This window comes from Neomonachus schauinslandi, chromosome 12 (genome assembly GCF_002201575.2).
Source record: "Neomonachus schauinslandi chromosome 12, ASM220157v2, whole genome shotgun sequence".
Taxonomy (NCBI): Eukaryota; Metazoa; Chordata; class Mammalia; order Carnivora; family Phocidae; genus Neomonachus; species Neomonachus schauinslandi.
The window spans coordinates 94,693,001-94,708,013 of NC_058414.1; the positions used below are offsets into that span (position 1 = coordinate 94,693,001).

A 15,013-nucleotide genomic window follows, 5' to 3' on the forward strand; every position below is an offset into this window, starting at 1 on the left:
TAGTGGTATCTCATTGTTGTTTCAATTTACATTTCCCTGATGATATATGTTGCAAAGTATCTTCTCATATGCTTATTTTTCATCTGGGTATCTTCTTTGGTGAGGTGTCTGTTAGGGTCTTTTGTCCATTTTTTAATTGACTTCTTTGTTTTCTGATTGTTGAATTTTAAGAGTTCCTTATACATTTTGGATAATAGTTCTTCATCAGATGTGTCATTTGCAAAAATTTTCTCTCAGTTTGTGACTTGTTCTCTAATTCTCTTGACATCATTCACTTTTAAATAATGACAGAAATACATATTTATGTATGCAAGAACTCAAAATTATTACCATTCCTCCTGAATTAAGACTATAACAATTACAAAAAAAAAATGTGAAAGCAACTTCAGGCAACAAAAGATGACTTAAAATAAAACTGGAGGCATGAAAGTGAAGTTGTGATGAAACAGGCAACAAGCCAGAAACTTCTAAGTATAAAATTAAGTTTCAAAAGCTATAGTTTCTTTGTGTTGAGAGTGAAGAAATAAAGACCAGAGTGGTAAGTACAGAATGAAGCTGTGCCCCCACGGAGAGTGAGGACTTGGATAGAGCCCAGTGTCTAGAAAGAGATTTTAATTAACTCTAATTAACCACTTTCCCTTAAGAGACGATCCCAAGCAATTCCTTCATGCCTCACCACCCTGTTCATCTGAGGCTCCGCAGGAAGCCCATGCTTCACAGGTTGTCCATCACCTGGGTGTTTATCCCAGTTTGGTCTATACATCTGACCAGAATACTTCCAATACCACATTCATTCCCAACTGTTCCCTGAAACTCATGTTCTGTTATCAGCAAAATACTCTATATTCTGTCTTTTTTGATTGTGTTCATCTCTTTCTTGCTTGATTTCCAACCTGACTTTTCTTGTGAACTCTGATTCCCCTCTGTTCTCTCAAATACAGAGTCATTTTCTCACATTTTTTCTCTAATACTGGGTAGGAAGGTGAAGAGTGTGTCTCTCTCGATCCTCTGCCACTTTCAGACCACTGTTCTTTACTTTTGCCAAAATAACTCGAGCTCCTTTGAAGCATGTGCTAACAGACTATAGCACCATCACCCCATCTTTTTTTTTCTTCGTTTACTACCCAGTCTCCTCATTTTACACCGGTTTACCACTAATTCAGTTGTGCGTGTAAACATTTCAACATCTATGCAAATCATTCAGCGTCCTGTCCTCTCAGCTGACTTCCTGTCTTCTGCCAAAGTTTGGTTCCCTAACTCATGTCCAGCCACCCTCTTTTGTGATTGTATCCTATCCTTTCTATTGTCAATAATTGTACTCCCTCTAACCCCTCCATCTGAGCACCCCACTCTCTGACCACTCACCCCTATTTCTTTTTTCTAGTTCACACCATCTAATATAACTCTAATAAATTTTGACCCCGCTATGACCCCTATTACATTAACTCTATGACGTTTTCCTCATCCATTACCAACCGCCTCCGCCCAGTTTGTCTTATTACGTCTCTTTCTCGGTGTAGGTTCCAAGCCCACTTGGATGATCATTTCTTACATATACCCCAGGGTCATCTCAAGGACACTGACCTTGCAGTTAACTCTCCCCTCCTACATCCAGAAGTGCATTTACCGTGAAGCTAAAGAAGTTTAAGCTTCAGGGTCCCTTACTTGCATGGGGTCCTCCAATGTGCATGGCCATGTGGTTTTTTGTAAAATATGCTTAATCAAGTTTTTCAAAATTAAGAATTTTAACTGAAATTGGTTGAGCTGATGTCACTTTCCATTCTTATTTTCCATCTCTCACACTTACCCTAGTGGCAGGTACTCAAGCGGCTGTGAGCATTTTGGGGATTCAGCTAAGGGAAAATTGAGTTGGGGTATTGTAGTCGTTTCCTAAGGCTTCTGTAACAAAGGACCAAAACTAGGTGGCTTAAAACTACAGAAATTTATTCTCTTACGGTTCTGGAGTCTAGAAGTTCAAAAGCAAGATCTCAGTGGGACCATGCTCCCTCTGCAGATTCTAGGAAATAAACCTTCCTTATTTTTTCCAGGTTGTGGTGGCCCCAAGTATTGCCCGGCTGTGTCAGCATAACTCCTTTCTACCTACCTCTGTCATCGCAAGAGCATCTTCTCCATGTGATCTTTGTGTCTTCTCTTCTTCCAGTCGGATTTGGGGCTCACTTTAAATTCAGGATGATATCTCAAGATCTTTAATTAATTACATCTTCAAAGATCCTAATTTCCAACAAAATCACATTTCAAGATTCTGGGTGAACATGTATTTTTGGGGTAGGGTGTACACTAATCAAACCAGTATAGTTATATTTAGTTTGAATTCAGTGGGGCACACTTTAATGCCATTCATAAGTCACTTCAATATGTAGTTTAGTTAATGCCAGTCACTCTGGTTGGCTTTCAGGAGTGGCTTTCAAGAATACTCCTACTTTCCACTATGCTGACTTACCTAGGGTCATTTGTGGAAACAGGAGTTAGTCTGTGGAAACTTCTTCCAAAACTTAGTGCTCACTTGAAAGAGGTTTAACTAATAGGCCAATAAGTGTAAAATAAAATAATTAGGATAATTAATATGAAAAGGTAGAAAAGCAGAAAGGGGAAACAAAAAATGAAACAAAAATAGAAAGCAAATAGAAAATCAATAGATTTAAATGTATGTTTACTCATAATAATATTAAATTAAAATGGCCTAAATACAGTTATTAAAAGACAGAGGACATGATGTAGGATAACATAGATCCAAGTATGTGCCTTCTAAAATCAATCCATTTTTCGTATGAAATTTCTTTTCCCTCCAAATCTTGAAAATACTGTAATATACTGTAATTTTTCCAATCTTTACCAACTTGAAAGAATATACAGATCTCATTTTTAATTGCTGTTCTTTGTTTACCAAAGATCAAATAAATTGAACATTTCCTTAAAAAATAAAATAAATCCATTTTTTAAAAGATTTTATTTATTTATTTGACAGAGAGAGAGGAAACACAAGCAGGGGGAGTGGGAGAGGGAGAAGCAGGCTTCCCGCCTAGCAGAGAGCCCCATGCAGGGCTTGATCGCAGGACCCTGGGATCATGACCCGAGCCGAAGGCAGTCGCTTAACCAACTGAGCCACCCACGTGCCCCGAAATAAATCCATTTTTAATATAAAGACATAAATGGATTCAAAGTAAAAAGATGAAAAGTATATACCTTGCAACACTAAAATCAGAAAGCTGGAGTGACCATATTAATATCAAATGAAGTAATCAGCAGAATAAAAAATATTACCAGGGGAAAAAGTATGACATTAATGATAAGAGTATTGATTAATCAAGAGCACATAAATATTCTAATAATCTAATAACAGAGCTACAGATACATAAAAAATAAATAGACAAATCCACTACTATTATTGGAGATGTTAACATCATTCTTCCAGTATTTGATAGATCAATTAGACAAAAACCGATAAATATATGCAGACTTGAATCAACCTGACCTAAATGGTGTGTTTAGGATAGTCCATCCAGAATACAAATGTCAATACATTTAACTAATTGAAATCATGCGGAGTATTTTCTTTAAACATAATGGAATTGAATCAGAAATGAGTAATAGAAAGACCATAAGAAAATCCCCAAATATGTGAAAATTCAACCCCATTCTTCTAAATAACCCATAAGTCAAAGAAGTAACAAAAGAAATTAGAAAAATATTTTGAATTGAATAAAAAGAAAATGCAATATATGAGAACTTTGGCAGCTGAAAAAGGGCTTACAGGAAAATTTTAAGCATTAAATGCTTATGTTAGAAATGTCTCAAATCAATGACTCAAGCTATTACTTTAAGAAACTAGACAGAAAAGATCAAATTAAGCACACAGAATGCAGAAGGAAGAAAACAAAACAAAAACAATTTAAGAAATTCTCAGAAAAAACAACGGAAAAATTCAATGGAACTAAACATAGTTTCTTTGAAAAGTTTAATTACATTGAAAAACCTCGAGCCAGATTGATCAAGAAATAAAGAGGAAAAACACAAATAACCATATCAAGAATTAAAGAGGGCATATTTCTACAGACCCATTAGATATTGAAAAAATATTATGGCAATATTTTTCATAGATTTATATCAATCATTTCAAGAAGATTTTTTCTTAGATGAAATAAATTTCTGGAAAATAAAAAAGCTACCAAAGCCCTCATTAGAAGAAATAGGCAACCTGCAAACTTTCTATCTATGAAAGAAATTGAACATAGAGTTAAAAATTTTTCCACATTGAAAACTTCAGGCCCACTAATAAATTTTATGAAACACATAAGGAGCATATAGTATTAGTGCTATACAAACTCTGAGAAAACAGAAAAGAAGGAAACATTCTTTTGGCAAATGCCACTGTGAAGCCAAGATTACCTTCACACAAAGACCAAACCAAGGCACTAAAAGAAAAGAAAGCTACAGAATGATAACCTTCTGAACAGACACACAAATTTCTAATAAAAGATTATCAAAATTCAATGACTTACAAAAATATAATAGATCATCACCTTGGGGAGTTTAAGCAAGGAATGCAAGTTTGGTTCAACAATCAAAAATAAATCAGTGTCTTTCATTATATTAATAGACTACAGGAGAAACCCAGTTTATTATCTTAATAGAAGCAAAAAACTAGCTAATATAATTACAAATCAATCATAATAAAGGTCTTTAAAAACTAGATATAGATGGGAACTTTTTAAATCTTAATAAAGTTATTCAAATAACTTAACAGCCAAAATCATACTTAATGTGGAAGACTGAATGATTTCCCCTCAGAGATTGAGAACAAGACCTGGGTGTCCATACTCATCATTTTCCTTCAACTAGAGATACTAGTCAAAGTGGTAAGGCCAGAAAAGAAAAATAGAAGGATGCAAATTAGAAAGAAACAAATAGAATCATTTTTATTCTTAGGCAGCATTATCATCTACATAGAAAATCCCCAAGAACATACAATATAGGTCCTAGAATTAAAAAGGGAACTTGGCAAGTTTGAAAAATGCAGGCAATATATAAAGTATGTATACCAATATACTTAAGTATAAATTTTTACTTTAAGGTAATGATGTTTCAGTAAACATCACTGAAAATGGTGGAGCAGGGAATCCCAAGACTCCATCCCTCTATAAAAATAGCTAATAAGCTATCAAAAACTTTCAGAATTGCCTTTTGTAGGACTCTGGGATCTAGTATAAAAATGGCAATGATGGGAAAGATTATGAAGTTGTTGCATTGTGGTGCCATGGGGCTGGGACATCCACATTGCCCACCTATCATCTCCCACCTGTCTGACCATGACTGGTTGCAGCCATGAAGGTCATAGCCCACACTCTTGGTGCAGGTTGGTAGCCAGAACCAGTAATATGGACCTTACTTTCAGAGAATTTGGGTTGAATGTTTCACCCTATATGGCAGCTATCTGAAGGATTGACATATAGGTTACCTTTGCTTCGCTGACTCAGAGCATTCTCAGGGCTGGGGTGGCTTCCCAGGTAGCATTTGCCAAAAGTATTTAAAAGTAAAAGAACTGGCTACAGCAGCTTGAGGCTAGCGATAACCGTTGAGATGAGCAATAGGCTGACAGATTGAGAAAGAAGAGGTTGGGAATGGACATACATGGCAGAGCAAGGGCTTTTAAAACCTCAGGTTTATATCAGGGAATTGAGAAGACTACACGCATGCCCAGGACTGAACATATGCTTAGAAAAAGCCTGAAAAGACCCTAAGATTTTACCTCTGGGTGACCTTCAGGCTCTGTATGCAAGGGAATAAAGTTTGAGGCAGAGTTTAACATGGCCTAGGTAAGGGTTGAAGGAGTGCTCCAAACAGAACAGTCCATCAAGAGGTGAATACGTAACACGCAGCGAAAATACCCATATATTGGGATATTACTCAATAATATAAAAAATGAACAGCCCCTTACTGTTACAAAATCTGGATAAAACACAACAGATACAACAAGACTGACCAAAAAAAAAAAAGACAGATAGCCAAGGGATCTGGGGACCTGAAGAACAACACGACAGTGAGTTTCTTGGATTTCCCTATTGCTTCCAACATATCCTAGACAGGGGTCTGCAGAATTCTCCAATCTGGACCTGCTAACAGGTGCAAGTGGAAAAAAAAAAAAAACCTCCAAGGAAAGCCTACATAGCTGAATTCTAGGATAAGATAGTGCTCCATTAAGATACTCCATTTGTATCAGCTGAACATCTCCAACCTACTTGGGGGATTATTTGTAGGAAATTCCGACCCCAAACCTCTTGTATAAGGGATCGTGGTCACAGTAGTTCATAGAACCCGCTCACTACAGATGTGCATTCCTTGTCTTTGAGGGAGAAGTATGCCCCCTGCAGCCGGGTTCAGTCTGCCTAAGGCACGGCCACCGCAATAGGTGACCGGAACAGTTAGCTCAACTGTTGTTTGGTGGGCGCTCTGTCATTTCTATTTCTATCACAATATATTTAAAATCCATATTAGAAAATTGTGGATAATACCAAATTATACACTTTAGGGGAAGTTGGAGTTTTTATAGAACTTAGAGATAGATTGAGGCCAGTGATTTGAAAGGCATGGCTTAGTTTTATTAGTTTTATTTGTCACGGTAATTTTGTTTTACACTTCAGTCCTATAAGGAAACTATGTTAAAGAGTGCTGTGAGTCTTTTCGTGGAATGTTCTTAAAATTAAAATAATAAAATGTATCATTTCCTTTAAAAAAAGTAATTGCCATAACCTTGTGTTGCAGACTGAATTGCTTATAGCTGTCAGCATCTCCATTTACCATTTCACGGAGGCACAGTGAATTTGACAACTTTTCTTTATGTGAAAGCTACTTAAGATTTCAGCAGGCTGCAGAGAAGTGGTGTTTAGTAAAATAGAGTTTTGTTTCAGAAAGTGAAATATTGGTCAAGGGGTTCCCAAAGGCAGCTGACAAAGTAAGGATGATCACATCATGATAAATGTATTTGGGATACAGTTATGGCATAGCATTTAAAACAAAAACTTTTATTTAAAATTTTAATGAAGAGTGGAGCCCCTGAGTGGCTCAGTTGGTTAAGTGACCAACTCTTGATTTTGGCTCAGGTCATGATCTCAGAGTCATGAGATCAAGCCCTGTGTTGGGCTCCATGCTCAGCATATGGAGTCTGCTTGGGATTCTCTCCCTCTCCTTTAGCCCCTCCCCCCACCACTCTCTAAAATAAATAAATAAAATTAAAAAAAAATTTTACTGAAGTGTAGCAATATAAGTCTACTTTGGGTACTGATGTCTCCCTTGAAGCACTGATCGATCATCTTGTTTTAAGTAACATGAAGATTGAATAATAATTGAAAATCTGCAGAGAGATTTAAAAGTAGTCATTTTTCTTCTTCATGTTTCAACAAAGAATAAATTCAAATCTGGTTCTTTTCAAAGTGTGTGACCGTAAGTGGATTTTTCCCCCTGTGGAACTACTATTATATAAAACAAATAAGACTGTCACAATAGGCAGATAGAAATTTCTCATGGTTCCCACAAGAGACCTACTGCCATCATCAAAGTACTTTTCTCCTGGGTCTTGGCAGAGATGTAGAGAAAGTCTTGATACCATTTAAAGCCCTCAGAATCCAAAGCTCTTCACAGCTTGGTGAGTCTAAGACCACTGCAGCTTCCACCAGGAAGGCAATGGGTGCTCTGGCCCCGCGGTGCTGGGAGAGACAGCCTGGTGACATATCAGGCACAGATGTGATCCTAGAGCCTGGGACTCACCTCTCAGTTAGTCCTGGCTCTCAGGCTGGAAGCATTTGGGTAATCTGTGCCCCTTTACTTGTAGGTTTAGGGAGTGGGTTCCTCACATCTATTCAGTACCTGAATCATTCTTTTGTACTTCTTCCTATTTTAGAATCAGTGAAGAATTTCTTTTCACATTCCACCCCAGCAGAGGCTGCTGAGCCAAGGTAAGTGTCTCCTCTCAGAGCATCACTTTCTAACTATGCAGGCAGCTCCCTTTCAGACTCCCATGGCACAGGAATGTTTAATCCTAAATATTTAACACTATCGTTGTACCCCTCTCTTATACTCACCCCAGTTCCCATCAGTGGGTCAGGGTGATACTCCCATCTGTCATACTGTAAGTACAGCCAGGCATGCAGTGAGCAGAGAGCACACGCCCCCTGCTGTTTTTGAGGGACATCTCTTGGTGTTGGATCAGAAATAGGCACCCCAGATTCTGACGCCAACCTGCAGATCCTGTCCATACCTCTTGGGGTCCCTATGCTGCTGCCTCCTCCCAGTAATTCGTTTATGAAGGAGGTTACAAAACCACTGGACTTTTGGCAGGGACGGGGTTATGTTTTCATCAAATTTAAATTACTGAAATGTATAGTTGTACAGAATCCAAACAAAATGAAGGGAAAGTGCATACACAGCAGGCACAAGAATGGAGAAGAAGCTAAAATGTTTGATTCTAAATCAATGGTAAAAATCTGCCATGAGGGATCACTCTCATGGAGTAGGAACTATTATGAGTGAAAGGTCACAAATTTATGGTGAAATAATACATTGACAATAAATATGGCCAGCTCAACTTACTAGTATCCATAATTAGTGCCTATATACTCTTCCTTTAGTTGAGAAATAGGACAATCTTTTTTCTTCTTTTTTGGGAGCTTGTGGGGAGTCGAGCTTCCTCTAGGAATGCAGTTACTTGTGTAATTTGTGAACAGGTATGTCTAAAGGTTAACTTTGTTTCTTTAACAAACATTATAAGTAGGGTGATTGTTCTCTTGTGTGTCTTCAAGTGTCTGCTATGAGGGTGTTTTCCAACTAGTCTCTTGATCTCTGGTTTACTAGTTCTGTCCCATGCAAATCCATCTCCCTGCATCAAAAGCCAGGGTGAAATATGAGGATGTTATCAGCTACTGAAAACATTCAGCAACTATTTTTTGTTTAGACTACAGGACAATTTTTAAATGCCTTAGTATTTCACATGGAGGGCTCCATCATCTGGCCCTTGACACTATTTCTCTCTGTCTCTGTTTTTCTCTCTCTCTCTCTCTCTCTCCATCCCTTTTCTACTCATTCATTCTCTCATAATTTTCCCACGCACACAGCAAATAGGTCTTAATCAGCTGCTTCCCTGAAAATGTCAGGCTGTTTCATTCTCCTGTGTCTTTGTTCACTCTGTTTCACCTGCCTAAAATGTCTCATCCTCTCACTTATTTATGTTTCAAGTCTTAGTCCAATGATTGCCTCTTCTCTGATACAGTTACTAAGCATTTCTATATGTTTGTTTCTGGTTTTGTGTGTGTGTGTCACTGAATATGTATTTATGTCATATTATTATTTTTTTAAATTTGGGTTCATCTCTCATAACTGGTGTCTATAATGAAATTTCAGTAGAACTAGAGGATATTTCCTAAAATAGCCAGACACTTTAAATATAACAAGGTGGTGATGAGCCTCAAATCTGTATGTCAGCCTAGGTGGTCAGGCCATGCCTTTCCTCTCAGACAGCTCTCAGTTTGGCTGTCAGGATGATCTCACCACTCTCTAACTTGGAAATGTTTCTTACTCTGTCTAAACCAGTGTTTTCTGGGGAATTAGAATACAATACCTCATTAGTATTGTCTTGTGGATTAAATTGGATATTGTATGAAAAGTACTTTTAACTGAGCAAACTTCTCAGCAGCTAGTAAGTGCTCAATAAATTATTATTAGAGAATATTCTGGACTGATTGTTTAAGCTTCACATTAAAACTAATCAAAACACAACCCTACCTCTCTGCCATTTCTTCAGCTCTGAGGAAAATGCCTGTAAGCATCCCAAGTTTTCCCCATCTTAGTAAATGGTGTCCCTTCCATGTCACCAGCTGTATATCTGAGAGTCCTATATATCTCTCTTTCCCTTATCTTCTGTATTCAAACCATCAATTACCATTAAAGATTCTTCTAAGATGCATCTGAAATCTGCTCACCTCTCTGAAACCACTGTATTCAGGGCTACCACCACCTTCTCTGAATAGCCTGCTACCAGGCTCCCCACAACTCTTGCTTCCAGAGACGTGTGCACTGACAGAGTTATCTTTGCACTCATAAATCATAAACCATACTGTGTCCGTACTGGGCCTTAGCCCTTCTCATACTTCTCATTGTATTGAGATCGCCATTCAGAGCCCTTATTATGACCTCCAGGGCTGCCTACTTTTCCCATCTCTTGTGTCCCTTACCTCACAGACCACAGCACATGGTGGTGGCCCCATTTCAGGCAGTGCTGTCCCTCCTCAGCAACAAAGGACTGGGGCCCTGGAATCCTTCTCTGCCCGGGTCACCTCCTCAGAGGTCCAAGTGAACTTCCCTGATCACATTCGTATCACTTTCTGTTCTGTAATCTTCCTAGAAAATGTCTCAAGTTTTATTATGCATTTCTTTTTGCTTGCTTATTTTAAAGACTCTCCTCCCAGAGACTCCCAGCCCCACCTGTGAGGACTTGCAGCTGCCTGAGAGCAAAGCCCATGTTTGTGTTATCTCTACTCTGCTTGGCTCACAGCAGCTCCTCTCCTCCCTCCTGTTAGCCCAGGTTCCTTTCCTCTAATAATAAGGGGTCAGAGCCCCTTTCACACTTGCTGTCATTTACAGTTCATATAAACTTTCATTCACATGTTTTCATTTGGGTTTTGATCCATGGCGACATAAGCTGAGTGAATATTAATATTCATGTTACAGAAGAGAAAATTGGGTTTCAGAGAGGATAAGAGGTCAAGGTCATATAGCAAACCGGGCCAACCCGGTGCTTGACTGAGGTCCGGGTCTTTAACACGGAAAGCCTAACTCTCCTGATCTCAGCGCTCACGTAACTCATGTGATCGTCATCATTAGCTCGTGACAGCTGCACTCCATCTCCATGATGGTGGAGGGCAAGGATGTAATGGTATGTGAGGGGTAAGTGAGTCTTAAGGAAGAACTTCCAAAGCACTGTGTAGACATGGGCCAGGAGCGCTATGCATATCCTTTGGAACTGGCAGTGGTAACATGGAACATGTAAACTGGATATTGTTTAATTTGGGGGTGGTTGTGAAGGCAGTGTAGAATAGAGCATGGGCTTTGGATGAAGACTTCAAGGTGATTCCTGCCTTGTTACCAGTGGGAAGTTGGTAAGTTGCTTAATGTCTTTCCAAGACTCAGTTTCCTTATCACTAAAATGGGTATAATAACATGTAAAGAAGCTATGTAAGAATTAAATTACGGGGCGCCTGGGTGGCTCAGTTGGTTGGGTGACTGCCTTCGGCTCAGGTCATGATCCTGGAGTCCCTGGATCGAGTCCCGCATCGGGCTCCCAGCTCAGCGAGGAGCCTGCTTCTCCCTCTAACCCTCCCCTTCTCGTGTACTCTCTCTCATTCTTGCTCTCTAATAAATAAATAAATCTTTAAAAAAAAGAGAATTAAATTACATTAGTGCCTACTGTACCCAGTGTATGGTCTAGTCTATAATATGTTATGAATAAATGATATGTTACTATTATTGCTAGTCAGAGAAGGCAGAGGATGGAAGAATCTAACTGGACCATGGACTCTGACCAAGTGATTTTTTTTTTTTTAAAGATTTTATTTATTTATTTGACAGAGAGAGAGATAGCGAGAGCAGGAACACAAGCAGGGGGAGTGGGAGAGGGAGAAGCAGGCTTCCCATTGAGCAGGGAGCCCGATGCGGGGCTCGATCCCAGGACCCTGGGACCGTGACCTGAGCCGAAGGCAGACGCTTAACGACTGAGCCACCCAGGCACCCCCGACCAAGTGATTTTTTCCCCCCAAGAGAGCTAAGTCCTGTATCTCCAATATGGAAGTGGAGAACCAGACCCAGGTCACCAAGTTCATTTTGGTGGGGTTCCCTGGGAACTGGGGCATGCGGGTAGTAGTGTTCCTGATGTTCCTCATGGCCTATACTCTGACAGTGGCCAAAAATGTGGTCATTATCCTGCTGGTGCAGCAAAACCAGCCACTGCACAAACCTATGTACTTCTTCCTGGCCAACCTGTCTTTTTTGGAGACCTGGTACATCTCTGTGACTGTGCCTAAGTTGCTATTTAGTTTCTGGTCTGTGAGCAACAGTATCTCCTTCACTCACTGCATGATACAACTTTACTTCTTCATTGCCCTCATGTGTACAGAATGTGTGCTCCTGGCTGCCATGGCCTATGACCGCTATGTGGCCATCCGCCGTCCATTCCACTACCCCACCATTATGAGCCACGGGCTTTGCTTCCACTTGGCTCTTGGCTCCTGGGCCGTTGGCTTTGGCATATCCTTGGCTAAGATTTACTTCATCTCTCGCCTCAGCTTCTGTGGCCCCAATGTCATCAATCACTTCTTCTGTGACATCTCTCCAGTACTTAACCTCTCCTGCACAGACATGTCTGTAGCTGAGCTGGTGGACTTCGTCCTGGCGCTGGTCATCTTTCTCTTGCCCCTCTCTATCACTGTCCTGTCCTATGGATGCATCCTGGCCACCGTTCTGCACATGCCCACCGGAAAGCAGAAAGCATTCTCTACTTGTGCCTCCCACCTCGTGGTGGTCACCATCTTTTATTCAGCCACGATTTTCATGTATGCCAGACCCCGAGCCATCCATGCCTTCAACATGAACAAAGTGATTTCCAATTCTATGCTGTTGTCACCCCTGCTCTCAACCCTTTCATTTATTGCCTAAGGAACAGAGAGGTCAAAGAGGCTCTGAAGAAACTGGTCTATTGCCAAGCTATGCAATCGGACTAGTCACTTACAAATTATTAGAAAGAAATTATTTGATTTGGGCCTGCTCTTCCCTCCTTGGTCCTTCTCCTTTAATGCCTGAGCTCATAGTACTCATGTTGATATGATATCACCACATCCACATCAACCACAGGCTCTTGGCTGCGTTGTGAGGTGTGCATCAGCACACGTGGTCTGTGGTCTAAGGGCAGATCCCTTGTAGAGAGAATTCTCTTTGGCTGAGACCTAAAATGGGGTTTCTGACACTGTGAGTAAATCCCTAATGGGTCAAAGTGGGTGAGCAGGTTGGTAGTATCTGAATTAGCTGTTTGGGGACGTAACAAGCCTTAAGCGTTGTGGGCCAACAGATTTGAGATGGCTTCCTGACTGAGACAGAGGTAGCAGCGTCCTCAGCAATCCCATCCTGGGGATGTTGTGTTGGCCATCAATCTTGGTGGCAGAGACTAGAGACTGCTCCTCTAGTTCCCCCAACACTTTTCGTATGTAGCCGTTTCCCTGCCTTACACACATTTCTGCTGCAGGTAGCTAGAGTGCTTCCTGTTATCTGTACATGAACTATACTTAAAGCAATTGTCATTTGTCTTCTGACATAACTTATACTGGTGCTTTGTCCTGAATTTCACATTTCCCTTCTAGATGTTACAGTATGTTTGTTTGTATCCTCTAGTGGTTGAGCAGAAAGTAAATGATAAATAAATATCAGCAAATATGTTATTTGCTGAAGGAAAACTTTGCCCTCATTAATCATCTTTTCTTTTGACCTCAATGTTCTCCTTCCTCTTTAATCCACTTCTACTTCCCCTGGCCTTCATCTCTCAGCACATCATCTCAAATACAAGCAGCTAGTCCAAGTTTAGGACTTGACAGATTATCATCCTATGCCACAGTGACTCTCAGCTCCCCTACTTGTTTATCTGACACCCTACCTATGAACACTAGACTTGCTGATCAAAGGTGCCACACCCACAGAAGGTATATAGATGTGCCCACTCTTGGTTCACAGTTTTGTCAATGGCAAAGGGAGCCATACTTTAAGCTGTATTCAATATAATATGCCAATGTCAGCAGGAATTTAAATCTTCCATTAAAACAGTTGAAAATAGAATGGCTTTTAGCATTTTCAACATCTTTTACCTAAAAACAAATAACATTTTCAAAAATGTTTTCTTTTTTTTTTTTTTTGAAGTAAGAGGCATTAGGAAGGATTCTTTGCTACATTTTACATTGTGGAACAGAAGCTTAGGAAGTAAGAGGCATTAGGAAGGATTCTTTGCTACATTTTACATTGTGGAACAGAAGCTTAGGAAGTAAATACGTACAATCACAGAAAATCACAGACAGTGGGGAGCAGAGGTCAAAAGCCCAGGCTTCCGGACTCTGAGCCCTGGGTCTGTCCTTAGCTCATGGGATCTCTCTAGAGAGAAAACATGCTTCTTCAGCAGACTAAGTGTGTAGGGGTTTGGTTAGAATCATCAATTGCTATACCTGGAGAAACTGTTAATAAAATAAAAATGGACAAATGTGAAATATATTCCTTAGGAAAGCAAAGAAACAAAGATAACATGCAAGCCTACCTTACTTTAGAGAATAAACATACAAAAGGCAATGACTCTCATAATGGAAATGATTTAATGTTTGCTCCTGGAGCATATTTTGGTTTCTTGATGCAGTAAAGAAGTGATTATACATATATTTCCACTTAAAACCAGACATATAAGGGAAAGTGTTTATTTTCTGAGCTAATTCAGATAAACCAGTCACAATGTTGCAGTGTAATAGGGCTATGAAATGCATGCGCTGAAAAACAGGAAGTAGTGAATGGGGGATAAAAATTACCAACTGGCTGCCGACGATCTGAGTTCTAGTTCTGGATACATCTTTGTCATGTGACGTGGGACAAACCATCTAAACTCTCTGAAACACTGATTCTTCATATGTAAAACAGAAATAATAATGCCTGCTTTGCATCCCTTCCACAATGGTTATGAGGATAAACTGACATGATTCCAAAGACTTTGGTTGTTCAATATCTGGGCCAGTGTAAGATCTAGGCAGGCCAAAACTTGGTTACAGTTTATTGGGGGAAACAAGCTGCAAAGTGTCTGCAGATCTCCAAAACCATCCTGTACTGACTGAGCTCCACATCCCACAGTCTGGGAGACTCCAAAGATAAGGGCTGTTTGTTTCTTTATTATTTCTCATAAGTGTCTGGGTGAGAGAGGGTGTAGAAGTAG

At 39.8% G+C, this 15,013-nt stretch overlaps 1 protein-coding gene across 1 annotated transcript; it reads left to right on the forward strand.

Annotated features, from left to right (window-relative positions):
• The first annotated feature begins 11,847 nt into the window (after window positions 1–11,847).
• Window positions 11,848–12,763, forward strand: LOC110582951 (olfactory receptor 6B1). Its single transcript, XM_021692992.2, has one exon. It carries the CDS (start codon window positions 11,848–11,850, stop codon window positions 12,715–12,717), a length of 870 nt encoding a protein of 289 aa, XP_021548667.1. The 3' UTR covers window positions 12,718–12,763.
• The last annotated feature ends 2,250 nt before the right edge of the window (window positions 12,764–15,013 follow it).